A 26,068-nucleotide genomic window follows, 5' to 3' on the forward strand; every position below is an offset into this window, starting at 1 on the left:
CTCTGAACAGGCGTAGAGTGTGAAGACACTCTGTCCGTGTAGATGCCCACCAGGAGGTGTCCGCATGGAGGAAGCGCTCAGTAATCAGGCAGACGAGACCCCCAAGGATGTTAGGCAGCACTTCTCCAGCTGCACCAGTGCTGGCTTACTGGGTCTACTTACAAAGTGGCCATGACATGAGCAGGGAAGCTCTGTAAGAGCCTAACAGCGGTCTTGCCCTTGGTAAGTCTGTGTAGATGTACAGAGAAGCCTGTGCTACGTCATACCTCTTGTTTTCTTAAAAATTTACCTAAGTGTTGCATCCTAAATAACAAACCTTTATACGGCATTTACTATGTGCCAGGCACTAGCAAAGTATTTCTATGTATATTAACTCAATCCTCACAATAACTCGATTTTTAAAGTTAGGGAAACTATAGCATTAAAAGTTCAATAATTTTCTCAAAGCTATACAGCCAGGATAGAGTGGAGTGGGAAATGGAATCAGACAGTTTAGATCCAGAGTCTGGACTGGTATTCTATGCTACTCTTCATAAAAATTCTACAATAGTTATTACAAAGTGGTATATCTAAGAATCTAAGAAGATGCTCATATTTATTATTTGACCATGTCTGCCATGTATCTCCATTTGAGAAGCACACCCTGGAGTAACCATTTTAAAAGTATGATAAGAACATGAACTTACTACAGTTGTAATGACAGAATCTGTGCTGTGTAGTAAGTAATGATACTAGAATAAAGTCCTTCTAGGAACTTCTTGGAATCTAAAATAGATCCATCTGGTACTGTATTTCATCACGGGACTGCAATAACCCCGGTGCACTTGCCAGAGAAGTTTTAAAGCCGGGAGAACAGCTCTTCCAGGGTCACAGGTCAGAGATTTGGCAAAGTGCTCTTCTAGGGGTTAGAGGACAAGGATGGAACCAGTTCATAAGCTGATCCCATTAAATCTGGAAACAGGTAGCTGCGATCAAGACAAAATACCATCACAACAATTACAATTTGAGCCTTTCCCAGGCTGGTGATTAGATGGTCAGAACTCTAGTCTTATTTTCTGAGCCTAGAATATGAATTCTAATTATTAGTACCTGAAGAAAAGAAATCAACCCTGAAGATTAAATCAGTGTTGACCAAATGCTAGTAAAACCAGTAATTTAGTCTTCACACTAGACATGGTGTTTCAAAACGGGACTAACCACGTGAACACTTCTGACATATCACTATCAAGCGAGGCAATGAGAACTGTAAAGCAATCCTCTGTCTTGTGCTCTTTTCAATCAAAAGAAGAAATCAGCCAAAGGCTGTTTAAATTTAGAGGAAAGTGTTTTTTCTAATAGCTTCCCTTCTTCCTTATGGGTACCCTACACAAGTGCTTAACTGATTTATTTGGTAATTTGTTTGGTATTTATTTGATTTATCTTTTTGGCAATTCACAAAAACACACTTTATTCTTTCTTTTCTTTCTTCTTTTTTTTACACTTCACCATTTCTTGATCACATACCAGGGGCGCTGCTCGGGATGTCTCAACACGAGGCCGGGGTGCAGTTGAGTACATGTAGTTGAAGAGTCTGTCAATTTTCCTTAAAGGAACACCACCTCCTCGGTCACTCATCTACGAAGAGAAAGGATCATGCCCTTTGACCAAGTCCCATAAACAGCGAGACACCAACACACACAGTGTCACAGTTTAACTGCTGGCTGGAGAATACTGCTTTTCAAAAGCGAGTACCATGCAATCCAAGTTGTGAGTGTAAGCATTTTCCTCACAGGTAGATTCCACACACCTCCTCCAGTCTGGACAATTCTAATACATAATAAAGTCCATCACAATACAGTCAATGGTGTGGCTCTGTAGATTTACTGAAGTCACACACAAACAGTAGAGTGAGCACAGAATGGGGCATAAGCTAAGTCTATCTTGATGTAACAATAAATGTGTTACTCTTTTCTGGTGGGTGGTCTGTCAGTCAGATTCAAAATGCATGAACCCTTAAAAAAAACCCCAAAATGCATGAACCCTTTGACCCAACGGTGCTTATCCTAAAGTATGCCAAGTATGTATGAGGGTATCCATCACGGCACTATGCAAAATAGCTAAAAATGGATTACAATCTAAATAGAGGACTATTTAAGTAAACTAATGCACATTCTAAAATAGAATACTATTCAGCCATTAAATATTATGAAGAACTGTATATTCCGGCATGAGAGGGGTCCACAAGACATTGTTCAGCTGCACAGACCCCTAGACAACCTTCTGATGAGTTTATAAAGTACACTGGTCTTTATATTGTTCTAATGTCATTTCACAACTCAAATCATAAGGTAAGTAGAATTTAGTAATTTATTTACAGACTATTTCATTCTGTTTCCTTCACAGTTAACATGGCCTTATTTCCTATTTATATTATATTCTCATCTATTAGTTATTTTCCTTTGTCACAAACTCAAAATTCACTTTACTATCTATGACATTTTATAGTTGTCATAAACAAACAAATCTGCTATAACATGTGTGTATATGAATGAATGAACGAATGAACAGACAGACAGATAGATAGTGCTGAATGGTTAAAAAGTCAATAGACTAGGGGTGCCTGGCTGGTTTAGTTGGTAAAGCATCCTGACTTTGATCTTGGGGTTGTGAGTTGGAGCCCCGTGCTGGATATAGAGATACCTAAAAAAAAGTAAAATAAATAAATAAATAAATAAAAGTAAAGTCTTGAGCACAAGTAAGTTTAAAAGCACATTATTTTAAAAAAGTCAATAGGGCACCTGGGTGGCTCCGTCGGTTAAGCATCCAACGTCGTCTCAGGTCATAATCTTGCTGTTTATGAGTCTGAGCCCTGCGTCAGGCCCTCTGCTCACAGCTCAGAGCCTGGAGCCTGCTTCAGATTCTGTGTGCTGCCCCCCCCCCCCCCCCCGCCCATCCACTGCTCATGCTCTGTCTCTCAAAAATGAGTAAGCATTAAAAAAAAAATAAATAATTAATAAAAAAGTCAATAGGCTAGATGGCTTATAGGTGAGTTTTTATATGATCTTTAAATATCTTTACAGTATGTATATACACTACTTTCATAATAAGAGTTATACAGTATTTTAATTTTTAAAATAAAAATCGGCTTTGAAATACCATTTGATGACTTGGTTTTGATACATCTACAATTAGAAAACTACAATATAAAAATATATAAAGATTTTAATCAGAACTTGTATGTACACATGCTTGAAACTGTTTTTGGCTTTGAATTCAAAGCCCAGTGATGAGATTTAGTTTAGTAAGATTAATAAAGAGCTCTGGGTATTTTCTGAGATCCATCAATTTGTTCATTATTCATCCTTTAATGCTCTGCTGCACATTTGCTAGTAACATGAGTAAGAAGTGTGGGTGTTCTGTAAATATTAAGTAACTAAATATATTAGAATAGATATTAAGATAAAACAGTAGAGTTCAATAAATATTTCCTGGTTTTCCTTAACCTTTGGCCAGAAAGATTATAGCAATCTTGCAGGAAACAAGAACTGATTTCTAGACAGAGGCCAGTATTAGAAAAGCAGAGAGCTGAGCAGAAAGGACAGAGGTTACTTTGAGAAATGTCATCTTATTAGAGGTAAAGGGGGTAAACTAAGCCATTTGAATGTAGTTAAAAATGATAAAGCGGGGCACCTGGGTGGCTCAGTCGGTTAAGGGTCTGACTTTAGCTCAGGTCATGATCTCGCAGTTCGTGAGTTTGAGTCCCACGTCAGGATCTGTGCTGACAGCTCAGAGCCTGGACCCTGCTTCGGATTCTGTGTCTCCCTCTCTCTCTCTCTCTCTTCCTCCCCCCACCCCCCCCCCAAAAACCTGATAAAGGTAACCCCCTTTGCCTTGCAGTCAAAAACACAATAAACTGGAGCCAGCAGATTTTTAAAGGGGTCCAAGAGTTTCCAAGAGAATTGTACCAAATGATATTATGCCAGAGTTCTGTGGAAAAAGTGAAGGAGGGATTAATTGGAGAGAAGGACAGAGGGTTGGTCTGTATATTTAAGAATGGCAGTCTGATGACAAATATATTGAGAAAGATAGGTGAAAATTAAACAAAATATTATGATTAAGATAATTTGAAGAAAAAAATCTAGAATCCTGGGAACAAACCTACACCAAGGAAATATCAAGAGATTATGAAATAGATCATGATGTAGAGCAATGTCAACAGAAGGGCTTAAAAAGAGAAGTTTGACAATTATGTTTAAAGTTTTCTCTTTAGTGTGTGAAATCACCACATCTCAGTGTCATCTAACCAAGAGTTGCCATCCCTAACTTCCTGTTCCCAGTAACACTGGCCTCCCTGAGCTAATGCACGTGAATTTCAGGTCCAAGGGAAATGAACCACTACGAACCTGATAACAGCTCTGAAGGAAAGAGATTATTAACCCCGAACTCACTCAGATCACCTGAAGTCTCACTCAAGAGCTTTATCAATGTCAAGATTATAAAGTCACTAACAGGGAATGAACCAAGACATTTATTTACATTTTAATTTAAAAGACATGTGGCTGTAACATTTATGTTATTTACTGAATACAGTGCAAACATCAAACCTAAATGAGCAGCTCCAGTCGTACGCTGGAAAGAAACAATTCTCTCACAGGATTCTTAGCAGAGAGGGAAAAAGGTGAAAATGTCAAAAATTTGAATAAGCTAAAAGAATGAGAAAAAGACTATATAAAGACTGTATAGGGGCACCTGGGTGGCTCACTCAGTTAAGCATCCGACTCTTAATTTCAGTTCAGTTCATGATCTCACAGTTCATGAGATGGAGCCCCACGTTGCGCTCTGCACTGACAGCACAGAGCCTGCCTGGGATTCTCTCTCTCTGCCCCTTCCCTGCTCACACATTCTTTCTCCAAATAAAGAAATAAACATTAAAAAAAGACTACATAAAAACTCAACTTTAAGCCATCCTGTTGACCTTTTAATACATATCATTCAGCATTATTTTTTTCTATATATATCTATATAAATATGTTAAAAGCAGACCTTGAGCCTGAAAATCTAGTATTAGTGATAGGGATGAAAATTCAACTGAAGAAAATTAAAGGAAGTATTTAGCAGGAGTAGAGATAAAAGGAGCAGGTGCAGTCATGTGACTATGCCTAATATGGGTAGAGCTTTTACAGAGGCTTCTAGAACAGTATGTTCAAGACCCTTATGAGCCTTTCTTTTTTTTAAAAATAACAAGTTTATTGAAATAATTCACATGCCATAAAATTCACCTATGTAAAGTGTAAAAGCTGAATGATTTTTAATACAGTACAGATATGTACAGCCATTACCACAAATTTTAGAGTATTTTCATTACTTCAGAAAGAAATCCTGGACTCTATTGATCACACTCCTAAGAAAACACTACTCTATTTCTTGTCGCTATACATTTGCCTATTTTGGACATTTCACATAAATGGAATTGTATGATATGTAATACATATCATACAATTTTTTGTGATTGTTTCTTTCACCAGTGTAATCTGTTCAGTGTTGTAGCAGCCATATTACAGCAGGTACCAATACTTCATTCCTTTTATGGCCCCATAATATTCTATTATATGGCTATATCATATCATTAGTTAATGGATATTTGGGCCATTTCCAGTTTTTGCCTATTGCTATGAACCTTCCTGTATAAGTTTTTGTTTGAATATCTGTTCTCAATCCTTTGGTGTATATACCTAGGAATGGAACTGCTGGGTCATGATGAATCTTTCTTCACACCAAAGAGACAAGATTCCCCAAAAAGAGCCTGTCTCCCAGCAGAGAACAAATCTCTGCTAAGTGTCTAAGAGGTCTGTGAATCTTAATCTATGCTGTGATGGAAGACCACAAGTAAAAGAAAACAGCTAGAGGCCAACATGTAAAAGCATGTGAAAGAGAAACAGAGAAAGCTATGGGAAAGACAATACTGTAGCACAAGTGAGGCCCCAAAGCAGAAGGCATGTAGGACTTATTTTGAATCAAGTAAACCTTAATGAGCAAGTAGCTGACACATAACCAAAAAATAGACATACATTAGCATCTGGGCTGAAAAAAGTGATATATTCCCATTACATTTTTAGCTAACAGATGGTATTTGCCATATATTTATTTGTGCCTCACCCTTTTTAAATGAACAGCCAAGAAGATAAACAGAAAAAAATATTCAGAGGAAAAAGTGCAGAGAGGTAAGGCATACTAATTAAAAAAAAATTTTTTTTAATGTTTGTTAATTTTTGAGAGACAGAGACAGAGAACTAGTGGGGGAGATGCAGACAGAGAGGAAGACACAGGATCTGAAGAAGGCTCCATGCTCAGAGCTGTCAGCATAGAGCCTGATGCAGTGCTTGAACTCACGAATAGGGAGATCATGACCTGTGTCAAAGCTGGACACTAAACCAACTGAGCCACCCAGGCACTGGCATACTATTTTTTTTTTAAATACAGCTATTATTACTACCCTCAGAGTGATAATAGAAGATAAAACTAAAACAGAATGGTATATATAAAAAAAAGGAATAATAAAAAATAAAGAGTTCCTAGAATTTTACAAAAAGACCATGGAAATGAAAATTCAATAGAAGAGTTGGGAATTCAAAGTCAAGGGCATCTCACAGAGTAGAATGAAAAGTTTAAAGAGATAAAAAGCAGGAGAAAAAGGATAAGAAAAACGAGAGGATTAATTTATGAAGACCAACATCTTCCAAATAAGACTCAAAAAGTGAAGCACAGGGAAGAAAGTACCAAGGACAGAGTGGAAATTTTAAAGGGCCCAGACCAATCAGTAAGAAAAAACCCACACCAAGTCATATCATTATGAAATTTCAGAACAGCTGAAGAAAAGATCTTAAAAGCTTCAGTTAAAACAAAACAATAAAGCCTGACATCTAAAACTGGTTGTGTATGAAGGAACAGGAAATGGAAAAGGCAAAAGTCTTCTCAAATGGAATAGCAAGAGGGACATCTGCAAAAATAGTAGAAAAAGGAAGTCTCTCATCCATTAAAGCATCAAGAAAAAGGCAAATACAAAAAAAAAAAAAGAAAGAAAAAGGCAAATACTGTCAGAATCAACTTTGTTCAGAACTGTATAAATTAATCAAAGGTTTGTGGCAGTTTGGGGGAGCTTTCAGGCAAGAAAAACAGTGGACTCTGTGGCATTTTAACTTGGCTTATTCCCACCCCCAACTCCACTCCCATCAAAACACACAATCAGAGTGACAGTGGCATCCTGGTACGCACTGAGAAAGCTATTTTTCTTTGGCCTGATTTTGAGCTCCCCAATGCAAAACGTCTTGTATACACCCACTTCTCATCCTCAGAAATATTTGTCAAAAACAATTAGAGATAATTGATTAACTTGAAGGCTACCTAAAGCAGTGCACAACAGTTAAGGCAAACAGTAAGATAACTAAAAACCTTAATAGGAAAAGCTAGGGAATAAGATGTCTTTAGGGGCTTACAAAAGCCCAAGAATATCCTGGGAATCTAGAAGGTCATGCTTATGTCCAGGGCTATGTTCACATTCAGGAAATCTTTCATCTCTGACTGGCCTTGAGGTTCTGTATAAGCAGGACCTAAAGGTTAACTCAGAGTTGTCAACTGCTGGGTTGAGCATTGAAAGTGTGCCTCAGTATGTACACAGAGTCCCTTTACAAAGACTGGAAGACAGCAGGTATTTAAGGAACTCTTAGTCCAATCATAAGTTGATCATTAAGCTAACCAAGTGTATGTGGCCATACACACTAAAGAATAAAGACTTTACAGAAATAGTTTAGAGAATCACTAAACAAACAACAACAACCTATCTTTGGGAGAGGGTAAGTATCTGATCTTCAGAGCTATCACATTATATTATTTTGAATGTCTAATTTTCAATAGAAATTATAAGAGATGCAAAGAAACAAAAATGTATGGCCTATGTACAGAGGAAAAAAGGAAATCAGGAGACACTATATCTGAGAAAACTTAGATTTACTAAATAATGACTTCAAGTCAGCTATTTGAAGTATTTTGTAAGAACTAAAGGAAACCATTTTAAAAGTACTGAAGTATAAAGATGACATCTCCCCAAATAGAGAACAGCAATAAAAAAAATATATAAATTATATATATATATATACACACACATATGTGTATGTGTGTATATATATATGTATAAGAGAACCAAACTGAAATTTCAGAGTTGAGAAGTATATTATAACTGAAATGAAAAATTCAGAAGGGTTCAATAGCAGATTTGAATGTGTGGAAGAAAAAAAAATCAGTGGTAGTGAAGATAACTCAATTGATATTACCCAGTCTGAGAAATAGGATGATAAGAAGAAGAAAAAAAATGTGTCATTGTGTCATAGACCAGAGACCTGTGTGACTCTATTAAGTGTACTAAGATGTACTGGAAATCCCAGGAGAAGAGGAGAGCAAAGGGGACAGAAAGAACATCTTAAGAAATGAAGGGAAAAAACTTCCCAATTTTGATTAAAAAGATGATTTTCATCAGGGTGCCTGAGTGGCTCAGTTGGTTGAGTGTCCAACTCTAGATTTTGGCTCAGGTCGTGGTCTCACAGTTCGTGGGATCAAGCCCCGCACCAGGCTGTGCACTGTCAACATGGAGCTTGCATGGGATTCTCTCTCTCCTTCTCTCTCTGCCCCTGTCCCACTCATGCTCTCTCTCTCTCAAAATAAATAAACTTAAAAAAAAAAAGATGATGTTCATCAAATGCCAAGTATAATGAACTCAAATAAATGCATACATGGACCAATCATAATCAAACTGTCAAAAACCAAGAAGAATCTTGAAAGCAGCAAAAGAAGTGATTCATCACATACAAAGAATCCTAAAAAGATTAACAACTGATTTCTCATCAGAAACGTGAGAGACCAGAGGCAGTAGGATTAACATATTCAAAGTGCTGAAAAAACAAAACTATTAACCAAAAATCCTATATCTAGCTAAATTGTTCTTTAAATATGAAAGAGAAATTAAGACATTCTCAAGTAAGCAAAAGCTGAGAGATTTCATCACTGGTAGACATACTCTATAAAGAAATACTAAAGGGATTCCTTTAGCCTGAAATGAAAGAACATTAGACAGTAAATAAAATCCACATGAAGAAAGAGCACCAGGAAAAAGAATTACATAGGAAAATATAAAAGATAGTATGGATGTATTTTTTGCATGTAACTTTTTTCTCCTACCTTATTTGAAGACAATTTCAGAGAACAATAATTATAAATCTGTACAGATGAACACACAATGTATAAAGGTGTATGTTTTATGACAATAACAGTACAGAGGATGGGGTGGGGGAGGGAATGGACCTATATAGGAACCAAGTTATGTCTATACTATTGAAAGTAAGTTAGTATTAATCTGAACTGAATATGAATTGTTATAAATAAATCAGTATGTTAATTGTGATCCTGGGACAACCACTAAGAAAATAACTCAAAAAAATATAATGAAAGAAATAAGAAGGAAATGAAAATGGTATACCAGAAAAATATCATTTGGACAAAGAAGGTATCAGTCATAGAGAAATAAAAAATCAAGAGACATAAGATATACACACAACAAATGACAAAATGGCAAACATAAATTCTATATTAACAATAATTATGTTAAATATAAATAAGTTGAACACTCCAATTAAAAGATGGACACTGGCTGGCTGGATTAAAAAAAAAGCATAATCTAACCATATGTTGTCTAGAAGAGACACCCTTTAGATTCAAAGACACAAATAAGCCAAAAGGAAAATCTCGGAAAAAGATACACTATGGAAACAGAAACCAAAAGAAAGCTAGAATGGTTATACTAATATCAGATAAAAATACACTTTAAGACAAAAATTATTATCGGAGACCAAGATGGACATTATACAAAGAGAAAAGGTCAATACATCAAGAAGATATAAAATCATAAACATTATACACTTAACCTCAGAGCTCCAAAATGCATAAAGCAAAAACGGACAGAATTGAAAGGAGAAACAGACAAGTCAACAATAATAGTTGGGAGACTTTAATACCCTACTTTCAATAATAGCTATGACAACTAGATAGTAGATCAACAAGAAAACAGAAGATCTGAATAACACTATAAATCAGGTAGGCCGAACTACTATCTATAGAACACTCTATCCAACAATAGCAGAATACACATTTTCTCAAAAATACACATGAAACAGTTACCAGGATAGACCATATGTTAGCCATAAAACAAGTCTCAATAAATGCTAAAGGACTGAAATCATACAAACTATATTTCTGGGGGTGCCTGGATGGTTCAGTCATCTAAGCATCTGACTTCAGCTTAGGTCATGATCTCATGATTCATGGGTTTGAGCCCCGCATCAGGCTCTGTGCTGATAGCTCAGAGCCTGGACCCTGTCTTTGGATTCTGTGTCTCCCTCTCTCTCTGACCGTCTCCTGCTCACGCTGTCTCTCTCTCTCTCAAAAATAAATAAAACATTTAAAAAAATTATTAAAAAAACAACTATATTTCTGGCCACAATGGAGTGAAATTAGAAATCAGTAACAGAACAAAATGTGGGAATTAACAAATATATACAACTTAAACAACATCCTCCTAAAAAACCAATGGGTCAAAGAAGAAATCACAAGAGAAATTAGAAAATACTTTGGAATGAATGAAAATGAAAACACACCATAAAAAAACTTATGGAATATGGGGTGCCTGGGTGGCTCAGTTAGTTAAGCCATCTGACTTTGGCTCAGGTCATGAACTTGCGGTTTGTGAATCTGAGCCTCATGTCAGGCTCTGTGCTGACAGCTCACCGCCTAGAGCCTGCTTTAGATCCTGTGTCTCCCTTTCTTTCTGTACCCCTTCCTGCTGGTGCTTTATTTCTGTCTCTCAAAAATGAAAAAAATGTTAAGAATAAAATAAAATTAAGAAAAAACCAGAAAACCTATGGGATAGAAAGAAAGCAGTCGTTAGAGGAAAATGTATAGCTATAAAAGTTCTCAAATCAATAACTTAACTTCCCACCTTAAGAAACTAAAAAAAAAAAAAAAAAAGAACAACTAAAAAAGCAAAGCAAAATAACTCAAAAGCAAGGAAAAGAAATAACAAACATTAGTGTAGAAATTAATGAAAAGTAGAAAACAATGGCAAAAACTCAACAAAAGTTCATTTTTTTGGAAATGATTAACAAAATGGACAAGCTCTTACCTAGACTAACCAAGAAAAAAGGAAGAACTCAAATTGATAAAGTCAAGAATGAAAGTGGGGACATTACTACCAATCCTAAAGAAATAAAAAGGATTATGAGGAAATACTATGAATAAATCTATGCCAATAAATCAGACAACCTAGGTCAAATGGACAAATTCTTAGAAAGACATAAAGTATAGTAACTACTTCGGGAAGAAATAGAGAATCTGAATAGGCTGATAATAAATGAAGAGATTGAACTAGTTAACATCTTCTCACAACACAAATCCAGATGTCCATCAACTTGATGAGTAGATAAAACACTAAGAGTATTATTCAACCACAAAAAGGTATGAAGTAACTAATACATGCTATAACATTACAGTAAGTGGCAAAAGTCAGTCACAAAAGACCACATATTGTATAATTTCATTTTTATGAGATTTCTAAAATAGGGAAATCCATACACAGAAAGTTGATTAGTGGCTGCCAAAGACTGGGAAGAGGGAGAAATTGGAGAGTGATGGCTAATGGGTATAGAGGTTTTCCTCGGAAGTGATGAAAATGTTCTGAAATTAGACAGTGGTATGGTAGCACAACTTTGTGAATATTCTAAAAGCCACTGAATTATACACTTTTTAAAAAAGTAACAGTAGATGCCTTCAAAATTATTCAAGATGATTATTTTCAATCCAGATATTCATGTATGAACTTAAATAATGGGAAAATAGCAATTAACGCTGTCTTAGGGAAGGGAGGTGCTCTATTAGAGCTAACTCCGAAGCTATCATAACAGAAAACTAATATTTGGTGTTGAAAATTTTTAAATTTCAGAAATAGTGATATCAGAATACTACTTAAAAATACATCAATAAATCCCAGAAAAAATAACTAAAAGACTGTGGTAGCTCACAAATGGCCAGGAGCTAATATATTTGACTTTCTTTTAATTAAAAAAATTTTTTTAAGTTTATTTATGAGAGATAGAGACAGCATGAGTTGGGGAGGGGCAGAGAGAGAGGGAGACACAGAATCTGAAGCAGGCTCCAGGCTCCGAGCTGTCACCACAGAGCGCAACACAGAGCTGGACGCAGGGCTCAAAATCATGAACTATGAGATCATGACCTGAGCTAAAGTCGGATGCTGAACCAACTAAGCCACCTAGGAGCCCCAATGTAATTGATTTTTATACTCTTTGCATTTATTACTTTAAAACAAAATTTGAAAGGATTACTTAAAAAAGAGAATCTTCATAGTCTAAGAAACTGAACTATCTGAACAAGGTGATGGAAAAGACCTGGGGTCAGAGAGCCTGATTTCATGTCCTGTATCATTTATTCGTTGGGTAATTATGAGTTAATCATGGTATCTTAGTTTCCTCACCTGTAAAACTGACAATAAAATTACCTGTGCTCCTATGTTAAAGAGCTGTTGTGAGAAACAAATGAAATGACATAAAAGCAGATTGAAAAACGTTACTGAAATATTAAGTTATATGCTACCTACATAACACTGTGAACACTCAAATATTTTAGATTTTTCTTATCAACGTGGATATTCATGATCACTATTAAACTGTCTTCAGGATTTATTTTTACTTGAATCATCTGGATTACAGACCAGAACAGAAACAGACTCAAGGGATAATTCCATAATCTGCCAGATAAATGAAGCAATGTGCTTATTAGCTATAAGAGATTTCTTTCTCCTAAGAATAAATTATATCTTCAAGAAATTATGTGCATGCCTGTATGTCAATGAAACAAGACAAAGCCAGAGAGCATTTACCTTCACGGTCAAATCCTCGCTCCCCAGTGTGATGTGGACTTGGATAGGAGGGTAGACACCTTTGTCAGCGTGGTGTTCCATTGTCGCCCTCATGGCGTTCTGAAATTCAAAACACAGCTTCAAGAAAGGAGAAACGAATTATAATTTTCAAATACATATGCACTATTTGAAATTTTAAAAATTTAAATTTGTTGGAAATATGCCACAGTATAATTCTTATCATTAGATTTAAAGAATTCCTTGAAAAAATTATTGTCCATTCTGGAGGGCTGGTGAGACACTGGAGAGCTCAACTAATTCTGCATATTTTCCAAAACCAGGTATCTCAACACTTTAACTAGCCGAAAATTTAAAGCCAAAAATTCCGTCCAAATATTTTTATAATTTAGTAGATTAAATAAGGTATTTTTTTGTAAAGAGTTTTGTCTCTATTTTTAGGAGTCATTTTTATTGCCACAAATTAAGGAAAACATTTTTTTCATATAGTATTCACAGCAATGGTCTTATGATGTAGAAGCTAATCCAATTCATCATTAGTTTTACATTGTAAATATCCTTAGTTTTGATCAATTCCTAAAGGATACACAGCACACGATGCCGTGTATTACTGAGTGCTAGAAGGTAACATGACAGGTAGCGCTGGAGGAGAAACTGATAACTAGATGCAGTTACAACGGCAAAGATGGGACTGAATTAAAAAAATTTTTTTAATTAAAGTTTTTAAAAACACTCCTAAAAATTGTGTCTGGCCCTGACATACCTATCAGGATTGAGTAACCCTGAGGATGCTCTCATCTCTATCAAAGGCTCTTTAGTTTTACTGAATTACTGTTGACATTACTTAACATCTTTTTGCTAATATGGTTATTTTATTAAGCATCGTGAGGAATAAGACCTTTATGTAACTGAAATTTTAAGGAAAAAATGAATTTTAACCCTTAAAGTGCCAATCACTTATTGATTTAAGCACTTTGAGAAAGATCTTTGTAAGCTACTAGATATGTTCTTGATGTCCTAGAACAAAAGAGCATGTGCTGTGATGATAGATATTCTGTGTTTCAGTGTATTTTTTTCTTTTTCATGATCAGGCTGAAAGCCACCTCTTCTATCAGTTTGCTTCTGGCTGAAGACATGTTAACTAAAGTAAGAAAGACTATCAGCTTGGTTTAGGGCTGTCATTTTTAGCCACAGGGACGTGTACCACTTTTCATCACTCACTTTTCTATCTATCAGCAAGTGTCATTGGTGTGTTATCTGGGAAAAAGTACTCTCAACATTACTAGCCTAATTTTATTTAGTTTTTGAAATATGTTGTAAAGTGCAAATATAATAGCAGAAGCCCTATAAGTCAATATAAATGACCTTTTCAAAGAAAAAACATATAATAGTGGGACTCTGGTTTTTTAAGGGTGGAAAATTGAGAATTATTCTTCTAAATATTCTGTTTTGTAAAAATATAAATATAGCTTTATTGAGCACCTCTAATGGGCTGTCATTGTACTGAACATGTAGTATGTTATTCCCAATCTTCATAACCTGGCTAACATTGTCCTCATTTTGCAGAAGAGGAAACCGAAACTCCACAAGGCTGACTGACATGCCCTTGGTCAGAACTGGAATTTGAGCCCAGGTCTTTCTGACTTCCCAGCATGAGCTGACCACTACACTGAGGTGCCCATCAGTGTTGACAAAAGGCTGATCTCCAGCAATGTGACAGGACACTGAGCATGAAATGACATCTTTTAATGAAACTGAGGAAAACCTGGTAGAATACTTAACTTTCAGAGCAGACCCCTAACCTCAGAAAAGGACTGATAAAGGTTATGTAATACTATTTTACAAACCTTGAAAAGTTCAAACACCATGTGATAGAGATGGGATGGTACATAAACCACTTGTATTGGCTGTCCTGGTGATTTTGCTACAGAGCAGAAGAGAAAAATATAAAAGTACAGAGAGATGTGCTTAAAGCATTTTAAAGTCTATATTGTGTAGTGATGAAAAGAAAACATTTACTATGGGGGACACTATTATTTGGGGGAGAACTGTCACCCCAGTTCTTCAGTATATTAGTGTTGACCCCACATCCACATATAACTGACAGTGACAACATGAGTTTGCAGTCATCCTTGCAACCCTGAATGACAATCTAGCCAACCCAGCTTCCTGTTTTCTCTATGAGGGTGAGTCTTTTTAAAGGACACTCAGCCTTTTGGCCAGCATTTTACTTGCTAAAACAAGTATTAAAGTCTGTAATTCCAAGGTCCATCTCACATAAATATACTATTTTTTTTTAAGTCATTTTTAAAATGTTTCCCCCATGTGGAATGTTTTCTGTTTTATTTCAGGTATTTCTATGGATATAGATCAGAATTTAAAAAAAATTAAGCTAGCATCAATTTATCAAGGGATATGAATTCTACATTCAAACATTTTATTAAATTTAGAAGCCCAGTTGGGGATGTGGTGGAGGGGGGAGGTTGTATATAAAACAGAACTCAAAGGAGAGCACAGGAATAAGTCTCACCGTATTTTAGAATTCCAATTGACCCAACAAATTAGGCTCTCCTCTGAATAAACTGCCCCCTGGAAACATGGATGGGACACCCAGAACATGCTCACAGCAGTTCCGGTGTAAACATCATCTGTGCACTGTGATTCTTATTTACTGAATGGTATGAAACAAAAGTTAATATGGCTTTAGAAAAACACCAAACAATTCTATTTTCAACTAACTTCTTTATTGTTCTCCCACTATAAGGTCCACAATAGAGTTTAGAAAAACCCTATTTAATTTTATTCTTCTTAAAGAATCATCTTAACCCAGTAACTGTTTTTCCCTCTATGAACCTACACTATCCCTCTGAAACACAGTGAAACGTATCAGTCTCCTTCCAAGGTATCTGAATTTTTTTTTGTCCAAAAGGCACACTAGTCAAGGTGAAAAGACCATAAGAGATTAACAGATTCTCAAACAGATCAGTACCTTTCTTTCTTCTTTATACTTCCAGTCTTTTTACTTCTTCAATAAAAAAAATTATTCACCACTCAGGAAGTGGAATTCTTAAAGGGTATATTCTACATTACTGAAGTGCATATAAAGGTCAAATGTAATTTTCTTGGCATCATATTTTTCTAACCAAACTAACAAAAAAAACCCCACAAAAATAAGGAAAGAATCAACATTATCAATTGAACATAAACAAAATGAGGAAGAAGCCAAAATGCTTTTCAGACAGAATACAACTAAATTACATACATACACCCCCACCACACACACAATTTGTAACATGACTGTTCTCCCTCAGCTTTCATATTCAATGACAGAGTTGATGAAAAGTCCTTTTATATTAAAACAATCTAAATTCTTATCATTCCTTCTCAGATAATCACAACACTAATCATTGAGAAAAAGATACCATCCAGCTTACCATTTAGTTCTTCAAGTTCTAGTTCAGGAGAGTTAATATAATACAAATCACATAGGCGCCTAGCATTTTCATAGCCATCTAGTGTAAATCAAAACAAAAAAAGCACATTAAAATAAATTTATTTCTATATCATGCATTAAGATAGCAATACTACTGAAAAATGAAATTTTAAAACTGTTTATGGAAGAAAATATACTTTAACAGTCTTAGTTTGAGGAAGGTCTTCTTAGGTATGACATGATAAAACCTAATGGCCCTAAGGGAAAAAATGACAGATAAGATTTTAAGAAAATAAAAACATCCATAAGGAAAAAGACACCACAAGCAAAGTAAAAACAGCAGGGTGAAGAAAATATTTACAATACACATCACATTTAGAGTTGGCGAAAGTTTAGGAATTCATTGTTTGATACCTTTTTGAAGGTATCGAAATTTTAAATACATTTTAGTTAAAAAATTTTTTTAGGTTTATTTATTTTGAGGGGGGAGAGGGGCAGCAAGAGAGAGAGACAGAATCCCAAGCAGGCTCTGCACCATCAGCGCAAAGCCCAACATGGGACAATCTCATGAATTGTGAGATCATGACCGGAGCCAAAATCAAGAGCTGGACGTTTAAACTGAGCCACCCAGGTGCCCCTAAATGCATTTTAAATGTCGTAAGTTCTAGGAATCTTGCCTTCTAAAATACTAGCAAAGTCAGCCCATGTCTAAAGATGTTCACTTCAGTATTATTGGTTAAAGAAAATTAATACCTAAATATCCATCAATAGAAGGATCGATTGACACATTCTGATACATCTGTTTAGCCACTAAAAAACCTGAGGTATACCCATGCGTACCGAACATCGTATGATGGCTATAAACTTAAAGAAAAATATACATAAATCACTCATTTTCCAAAAGCAAACAATGTAAGATGAACAAATACATATATATGTATATACTCATATTATACATATGTATGTAATTGTATGAATACACATATAAACAAATGAGTATATGTGGTTTAAACAGAAGAAAAGTGGAAAGGTGCAAACCAAACTGTGGTGGGTTATGGCTCCTAGTACAGAGAATTAGGAAAGGGGGAAGAGGGAGCTTGAATCTTTGTAAAGTGGAACAGGTGCCCTTATAGTACCACACTTTGCCTAACAAAACACTGGATCAACAAAATACCCATCCTATACATAATGTACAATTAACATTATAAAATTATTTTCAAATCCTTGCATTTGCTCCTAACATTTAATCCCAAGACATAAGTAACTTAAAAAAATTTTTTTTTATGTCTTTTATTTATTTTTGAGAGACAGAGAGACAGCGCAAGCAGGGGAGGGTCAGAGAGAGAGAGGGAGATACAGAATCTGAAGCAGGCTCCAGGCTCTGCGCTAGCTGTCAGCACAGAGCCTGATGCGGGGCTCGAACCCACAAACCACAAGATCATGACCTGAGCTGAAGCCGGATGCTTAACCGACTGAGCCACCCAGGCGCCCCATAAGTAATTTTTTTATTGACGAGAATTAACACTCAACAATTTGCATTCTTCCTGAAAGGAGAAATGTAAGCATTTATGTTTATTTTTTTTAATTTTTAATTTTAATTAATTTAATGTTTTTAAAATTTATTTTTGAGAGACAGAGAGAGACAGCATGAGCAGGGGAGGGTCAGAGAGAGAGGGAGATACAGAATTCAAAGACAGGCTTCATCCAGGCTCTGAGCTTTCAGCACAGAGCCTGATGCAGGACTTGAACCCACGAGCCGAGCTGTGAGATCATGACCCGAGCCAAAGTCAGATGCTTAACCGACTGAGCCACCCAGGTGCCCCGCATTTACCTTTAATAACTTCAACTACGTTGCAGTTTGGATTTATGCTTCCAATGTGTTTTCGATGAGAGGGGCTTCCTTTGCCTTTTCCACCAAATAATAAAGCTATCAAACAAAGAAAGAAAATAAGCTAAACTCTCTAATGCCCTTTTTCAGATCTGAATACTGTGTCTCAGAATGGTACCAAACAGAAGAGACATTTTCCTTAAACACAAATGTAGTATTTTACATTCAGTAGAAATCCCTCCTTTGTATAGCAGCCTATATACAAAAAAAGCAAAATCAAAAGGGAACTTTTCTAAATAAATTTAAAATATACCAACACGTTCATTTTATTTTGCTTCTTCTCTTGACTTCTGGATACTTACAGTGCTGATTGAGTAACATTCTAATTGAAATGCGACTCATGTAAAAGCGATCCAAAAAGTACTGAACATTCTGGCTGGTGACAGGATCTACCCCGAAGCTCTCCTTGTATTCAATCACTCCCTGGGCCATAGTAGGAATAACATCATTGTGTCGGTTTCTGATCCGAATCACAGTATCTGTAAAGCTAAACAAACCTGTCTGTCAAAACACCCAAATATTTTGGCAAGTGAATTTAACACTAAGATCTAAGTTTAACCAACCCTTACTAGGCAATAAATCCCTACTTCAGTAAAAAAGAGTATCGATGTATGTTTTCTTATGCTTATTTAACTGTATTTCAGATCATAAGTACATGGAATATATGACGGTAGAAGGACCTCCCAAACAAAACTTTTGGAACACAATCATTTTCTTAGAACTCCTAAAAGTAAGGCTGCCACAAAACACAATCCTAAAAATGTTAAGGGTTTTCTTTAACCATCATCATCAACTAAGATCATCTGAGCATTCCCTATGAGGACAGTGTTCCAGGGACGTTCAGCATAAAAGGAGACAGAGCGCTTGCTTCTAGGGAACACATGCTCTGTGAGGAATGAAGATGAATCAGCCAATAAAGCCTGTCTGTTTTAAAACCATTTCCTATGGTTCCAAGAGAGAAAGAACTACTGAGAACAGAAAAGTACCAGGAATTCTAATGTTGTTGATCCTATAAGTTCAAAAATGGGAGAGAAAAAGTCGACTATTGTATTAAAAGAAAAATTTTCAAGTCATCCAGCCTTCCCACTTCTGTCATTTAGAACACATTGTTGCATAGTTAATTTAAAGAACTAGATAAAAGAGAAAAGAAGTCTTAATTACAAAATAACAAAATCCATCTTGTAACATACCCATCAGAATTTACACTTCTGAATGAGTGCTTTCCCATTCAAAGTCATCATCTTGAGAACTATCGACTTATTCCAGTGATGCTCTCATGGCTCAAAATATTTTTGGAATTCCTAGTTTGTAATCTGCTTCAAAACCAAACTGTTAACCCAAAATACAAATAAGAAAATCCTCAAAAACAACAAACAACTCATTTCTAATCACACCTTTATTTCACTTCTCTCTTTTTAAAACCCAAAACAGGATTATTCTGCTTGATTGTTCACCTAATGTTTTAGATTCAGCTCTGTCTAACCATTTTCAGAAGGTTCTATATTTATTTTTAAGTACAGTGCTTAGGTTCAAATCCTGATCCCATCACACTAGCTGGCTGTGATTTTAATGCTACCTTGTTACTTAACCTCTTTGTGCACAGATAGTATTAACTCAAGAGTATTGTTTTAAAGATTAAATATACAGTGTGCTTCATACCTAGGCAGAGAGCAAATCCTTGATGTTATTTTCAGACCCAGTTATGTTTAAAAAGTGGCATGTTGCCATCATCTTTAAAGACAGTTTAAAAAAATGTGCAAGAGACTCCGGGGACAACAAAAGAGGTGGACTTTAAGTTCTGAATAACATTCATTGCAATAAGCAGAGAGCTGCCTGAGGGGACTACCTGGGTTTATCAAATCTGGTATGCTGGGTATGACATTTGTCATACGACTTTCATTATCTCACAGTGATCATAAAGTGAGACCACAGATGTGTTTGTATAGGCCTTTAGTATTAAAAAAATTTTTTAATTAGTTGCAGTCTTCATTTTGGGAGACATTTTACATTAAAAATCTAAACTTACTGCTTTCCTTTAAACACAAAAAAATATCAAATCTGAATAGTGTCTCCGCATTAATGATTGGCTGGAACTGACGGTGACATGCGCTCTCCAGTCAGAGTCCTCTCAACAGTGCCCTATCATTCAAATAGCATCGGAGCCATTTCTGGATTTCCCCTAATCAACATACTTGAACTGTCTTTCCTTATATTTACTGATTTACAGTATTTGCCTTACCTGTATGAGCTGCTATAGACACATGTACTAGTATATGTTCTAGAGTGGTAAGAAACTAAAAGTTAATTTCTCTAAAGTGACCCAATAGCAAGTTTAAGTTCAATGCATTTATATTTTTTATATGATGTTTAAGAGTATAAAAATTGTGTTCGGAATAGGGTTGAAATCGTGTACTTACTCATAAATAGTTTTAGCTTCTTCAGCACTTTTGTCTTTGAATTCAAGAAGCTCCTGAAGACTTTGAATATACCTAAAATGCAAATCAGTAGGGTAAATCTGTTCTCTCACATTTTGAAATTTCAATATGATGAAAATACGCAAAAGGTATTTTTACCATCTCTTAATTTTTAATTTAGAATAGTGCTACACATTATGGTTGAAGTAGGATTTTTATACCCATTCACCTTTGAGCAAAGTGCCTGGAACAAAGTAACAGAAGGTTCACATTTTCTCCGAAAAACATAGGTTACATTTTAGAATTTTAAGATTTCCTACTTCTTTTACTTTTAAGTTCTTAAAATAGCTTTTCAACTGAGTCTGTTACCAATAACCATGAGATGTGGGGGAAATGACTTAATTTGTCTTAGTGAAATGCGGAGGCACACCTACCTCAGTCTATGAGTCTAATTTAAAACTTGTGTCTTAGGGGCGCCTGGGTGGCTCAGTCAGTTAAGCGTCGGACTTTGGCTCAGGTCATGATCTCATGGTTCATGGGTTCAATCCCCTCATCGGGCTCTGTGCGGACAGCTAGCTTAGAGCCAGGAAGCCTGTCTTCAGATCCTGTGTCTCCCTCTTTCTCTGACCCTCCTCTGCTCACGCGGTGTCTCCCCCCGCCCCACAAAAAATAAAAAATTAAAAAAAAAAGAAAACCTGTGTCTTAAAACCCTACAGGCCTTCTAGGGCTTTGGTGCTTTACAACATTTTTAATTAGTTGCAATTTTTCAAAATTGGGAGATTCTACAATAAAAAACTAGACTTGTGGCTTTCCTTTAAACAAACAAAACTCAGATGATCTGGGTGGCAATGACTAGCTGGAGTTGAAGGTGGCTGTCCTTCAGAAGCATGTACTCTCCAGGTTAATAGTTTATGTCCAGTCAACAAATATTTGTTAAAAGCCCATAATTCACCATAGAATTCTTTTAAACAGAGCTGAACAAAAACAAAAGTCATAAAAATGTAGGTTTTTAATTTATCTAACAATTCAAGGTAGCAAATCCACCTGTTAAGGAAGGAGCAAAATGAGGAAAGCCAAATGACTTTGTCAAGGTCATGCTGCCGAGCACCATGGCAGTACAGGGCCAGAGCTGAAAACACTTCACTATTATTCAATGACCTTCAATTATACAGGGCCTGCTTTGAATGGTCCTTCAGCACTGTTATCTACAATTGTCTTTAGTAGGCCTCCAGGAGCAACAGAAGTGTTTTAAAAATCTGTAAATTCATATGTTGATTTGGAAAGCTGTTCTTGACAAGCAGTGTGTCTCTCTGAGATCCAAAGCATTCCAAAGTCAAGTGATTCTGACATTTGCTTTAACCCTTTTCTCTTCATTGGCAAGAAAAACTATGCTCTTTATTCAAGAGATAGTGGAGCACTTACAATGTGTTAGGCACAGAACAGATTTCAAAATGCAGCATATTCTATATTCAATGAAGAATTTTAAAACCAGAAATAAGCTTCCATAGAAAATTATATGTTCTCCTTTATATTCCATCATAGTTCCTAAACAAATGCCTCTTCTTTAAACCACACTTATAATTGTTCCATACTTGAACTAGATAGCTTCTCATTATCACATATTATAGCAGTCCTACTTCTTTTGCTTGTTTTTTAAAGTTGAAGTTAGATCAGCTTCTCCTACAAACTATAATGGCTACAAAAGAGTGCTAAGATATCCATGAATCATAACTAGGAAAAATCTCGCAGCTCATTTTATTTTTTTCCATTTAAGACTGAACTCTGACAAACTCTTTTGTTTGTTTGTAATGTATAGTGCTTAAAAGAATAACATTTTTAAATTAATAACATTAACAAGAAAGGCTATACTTATTTTTTTTTAATTTAAATCCAAGTTAGTTAACATATAGTATAATGGTTTCAGGAGAATTCAGTGATTCATCACTTACATATAACACCCAGTGCTCACCCCAACAAGTGCCCTCTTTAATGCCCATCACCCATTTAACCCAACTTCCTCCCACCCAACACCCCTGCAGCAATCCCCAGTTTGTTCTCTGTATTTAAGAGTCTCTTACAGTTTGCCTGCCTCTCTGTTTTTATCTTATTTTTCTTTTTTTTTTTTATTTTTTTAATGTCTTATTTATTTTTGAGATAGAGAGAGATAGAGCATGAGAGGGGGAGGGGCAGAGAGAGAAGGAGACACAGAACCGGAAGCAGGCTCCAGGCTCTGAGCTAGCTGTCAGCACAGAGCCCGACGCGGGGCTTGAACTCACGAACGTGAGATCTGACCTGAGCCGAAGTCGGAGGCTTAACCGACTGAGCCACCCAGGCGCCCCTATCTTATTTTTCAAGAAAGGCTGTAGTTAAATGGCCACATATATGCTCACATCCTTAATACCTCTATTGTCATAATTTGGAAGAGAGATTATGGTTTCTTATATGATTCCACTAATTTCTAATTACTTTAAAATGGTAGAATAAAGAGTTTTACTTTTGTGTTTGATAAAGATATACTTCAAGAAAGTAAATTCAGTTTATACACACTTTAATACATTGTATCATTCTGACTAGAGCATGGTATAGTAGAAACAAATCTGGGCTTAAGTCCCAGCTCTACTGTGAACGGTACTACCTTTGCCAAAAGACCAATAGGTGCCTCAGTTTCCCCATCTGTAAATGACAATAATAATGCCTAATGGGTAGAGATGTCAAAGGGATTAAAGGTAATGCATATAAATCCCTAGCCATCAAAAAATGGTACATATATATTTTTTTTAAATATTTTTTATTGTTACATGGCATCCACAGATTTAATAACACAAATCTTAAATTTAGTGTGTGCATTTCTGTGTAGTCCTGATTGGTTGGTTGGTTGTTTTCTCAAAGCCCAGGAGCGGTAGAGGCCAGGATTCAGGGAACAAGCCCAGACACACCCAAAAGGAGGAGGAGGAATGTTCTTAACAATAAGATTCCACTGAAGAGTAAAAAAGTATTTGCTTTCACCTTGAGTAATGTCTGTAAGTCCATTGAAATTGCAAACACAAGATGGGAATCTTACCAGCTTTGTACCAACTGAACTGATGGAGTCCTGAGGAGATTATCTGGAAGTAGACTTATTTCCTTCATTATATTTGCCAATCTAACAGGCAGCTCTTGCCGCAGAAACATAAATGAGGTCTTTTCACAAGCATTCATAGATCCTAAAACCAAACAACGTGGGAACAGCATTAAGTAGAGCCCATAAGGCAGTAGAAGCCAAGAGGCAGGGAGAAACACAGAGTGATTTGGCAACCTGAGTGGTAGCATCACCATAATGACAGGGAATGAGGAGGCAAGGGTGAGATAACCCAGTCAGCAAGGTTGTGACGCATCCTAAATGACCTTCTAAGTCTTGGCATTCTAATCACTTTGTAGAGCAATGAAGATACTCTCCTATCTCCATCACTTTCATCCTTCCTGTAATCATCTTAGCACAAAAGTAACCTGAGCCAAGTCTGAGCAAGGTGCAGAGTCTCCTTAATCCCAGGGCCTGTCAAAGCCTATCCTATGTAACCAGATGCTGCTATTATTTAGAAAACCTGTTTCCTAACTCCAGGTTTGTCAGAAATGAATACCTGTCTGACATAAACAAAAAATTTGTCATGTGTGCGGGAATCACGATAAGCAAGGGGTCGATGTACAGGAGGGTTTTCAGGCAACAGAGAGCCAAAAATACCAATGCCTGTTCAGCAACCATCTTCAACTCCCCCACCTTCACCCCCCCCCCGACCCCCATTCTTACTCAACAGTCTGATTCCTGGAAAGCATCCTGCTCCTCCTCCACTCCTCCATCAAGCTGCTAAGCAGAATAGTTGTAGAACGTCCTTTGACAAGCAGTTCCATTTAAAGTTAAACTAAAAAATCATGTTATTTCAGCAATGCATTTAAAACTCACAAATGTAATCTTGCTGTTTTAGAAAGGCAGCCTTAGCAAAAACTAGATTGTTCATAGCAGTAATTACCGAATTAAAGGAAAACATTTTCTTGTGAAAGTTTAATGACATACTGTGAACAAGGCCAAATTCACCCCTTAATCACACTACAGTAATTTTAAAGTAACAACAAAAAACAGAAGGCTTTGTGCCAAAAAGAGTTTGCCACTGCACACCACAATTTTAAGATAAAGCTGCCAGCTATGCTGATATCTTTTGAGTCCATTAGGGATCCATTACTGACTTAACAGTACTCACAATGCATAAGATAACTTTTTCTATTGAAATGTTATGACTTTTAGAGTTTATTAGTTTTCCCTTTCCCCCTCCGTGTCTCCACATGAGAAGTCAAAGTTAAAAGTCTAACTTTGCAATTTCTCTGCAATCTGTTGTCTCCTTTCTAGACAGAACCAGGAAGGGCCCACCAGAAAAAGAGGAAAGTGGACAGTAGCTTCTACTGGGTGAAATGTGGCAATCCCCACATCTTGTGCTCATGCACTTTACAGTGCTCAAGACTTACTTGCTGATGATGAAATGAATGTGCTGTTGGTGGAAACCCTATTAAGCAAGTGGCAAGGAAAACATTCTATGAAACACTTGGGCCAGTTATAACCTGCTTCTCCTATCATCGCGCCAATTTTATGCAATCATCGCCTACAAAACTGAGCATTTATCATCACTCTGCAGAATCCGAACACGACTCCCGGGAGTGTGCAACACACTTGTCTCCAGCCGGGGCTCTACTCTTCGGGAGTCGCCTGGTAGAGAGCGCGGATCTGCACACGTGCGCTGAAAGGCGGGAGGTCATTCCGCTCGCGGCCCTCCTGGCTTGTTTTTCAACAATACGCAATAAAAAAGCATACGCCCCCAGTTATTTATCCGGCCAGCCAGCGCCTGCACCTGAGCTTGAGGATCTCTCTGCTAGAGAGGAAGGAAACACCTACAGCGCTGGGGGAGGAGACATGAAGAAGAAGGGGTGCGCCAGAGGTGAGCGGGGGCCAGCGAGGGCCGGGCCCGGCCTGGGTCAGGGGCCACATTTCCCCGCGCAGGGCCGCGCACAAAGGCCCGAGGCCCGGGCCGCACTCACCGAAGTCCAGGAACTGCTTCATAGAGAGCGGGGACGGCGAGAAGCGCGCGTAGAAGTCCACCTGGCCCGGAACGCCGCTTTCGGGCGCCGGCCCGGAGGCCGAGTCCGAGGAGAGGCTGCGGCTGGCGCCCGGGCTGGCCGCGCGCAACCCGGAGCCCGGGCGGGCCAAAGCGGCTCCGCGAAGCAGCCGCGCCAGCCTCATGCCGAGCCCCGCCGGAGGAGCCGCAGCTGGGGCCGCCAGGTGGCCGCTCCGCGCCTGGCCCGGCGGTACGTGAGGGACGTGGCGACCCTCGGGGGCGGGG

General features: G+C 37.1%; 1 protein-coding gene across 2 annotated transcripts in view; it reads right to left on the minus strand.

Annotated features, from left to right (window-relative positions):
* Positions 1-26,059, minus strand: part of PDK1 (pyruvate dehydrogenase kinase 1) — a 32,939-nt gene extending 6,880 nt beyond the window's left edge. The window contains exons 1-9 of one of the 2 annotated variants that reach the window (XM_029934376.1): positions 25,767-26,059; positions 23,767-23,908; positions 20,709-20,780; positions 18,594-18,778; positions 18,235-18,330; positions 16,405-16,482; positions 14,818-14,894; positions 12,974-13,072; positions 1,504-1,614 (exon numbers count right to left, since the gene is read on the minus strand). In XM_029934376.1, the coding sequence (XP_029790236.1) occupies positions 1,504-1,614; positions 12,974-13,072; positions 14,818-14,894; positions 16,405-16,482; positions 18,235-18,330; positions 18,594-18,778; positions 20,709-20,780; positions 23,767-23,908; positions 25,767-25,968 (1,062 nt within the window). In that variant the 5' untranslated portion in view covers positions 25,969-26,059. Of the gene's footprint in view, positions 1-1,503; positions 1,615-12,973; positions 13,073-14,817; positions 14,895-16,404; positions 16,483-18,234; positions 18,331-18,593; positions 18,779-20,708; positions 20,781-23,766; positions 23,909-24,489; positions 24,547-25,766 lie in introns of those variants that run through there. The other variant, XM_029934377.1, reaches the window with a different exon arrangement.
* Between the last annotated feature and the right edge of the window lie 9 nt (positions 26,060-26,068).

This window comes from Suricata suricatta, chromosome 3 (assembly GCF_006229205.1).
Source record: "Suricata suricatta isolate VVHF042 chromosome 3, meerkat_22Aug2017_6uvM2_HiC, whole genome shotgun sequence".
Classification (NCBI taxonomy): Eukaryota; Metazoa; Chordata; class Mammalia; order Carnivora; family Herpestidae; genus Suricata; species Suricata suricatta.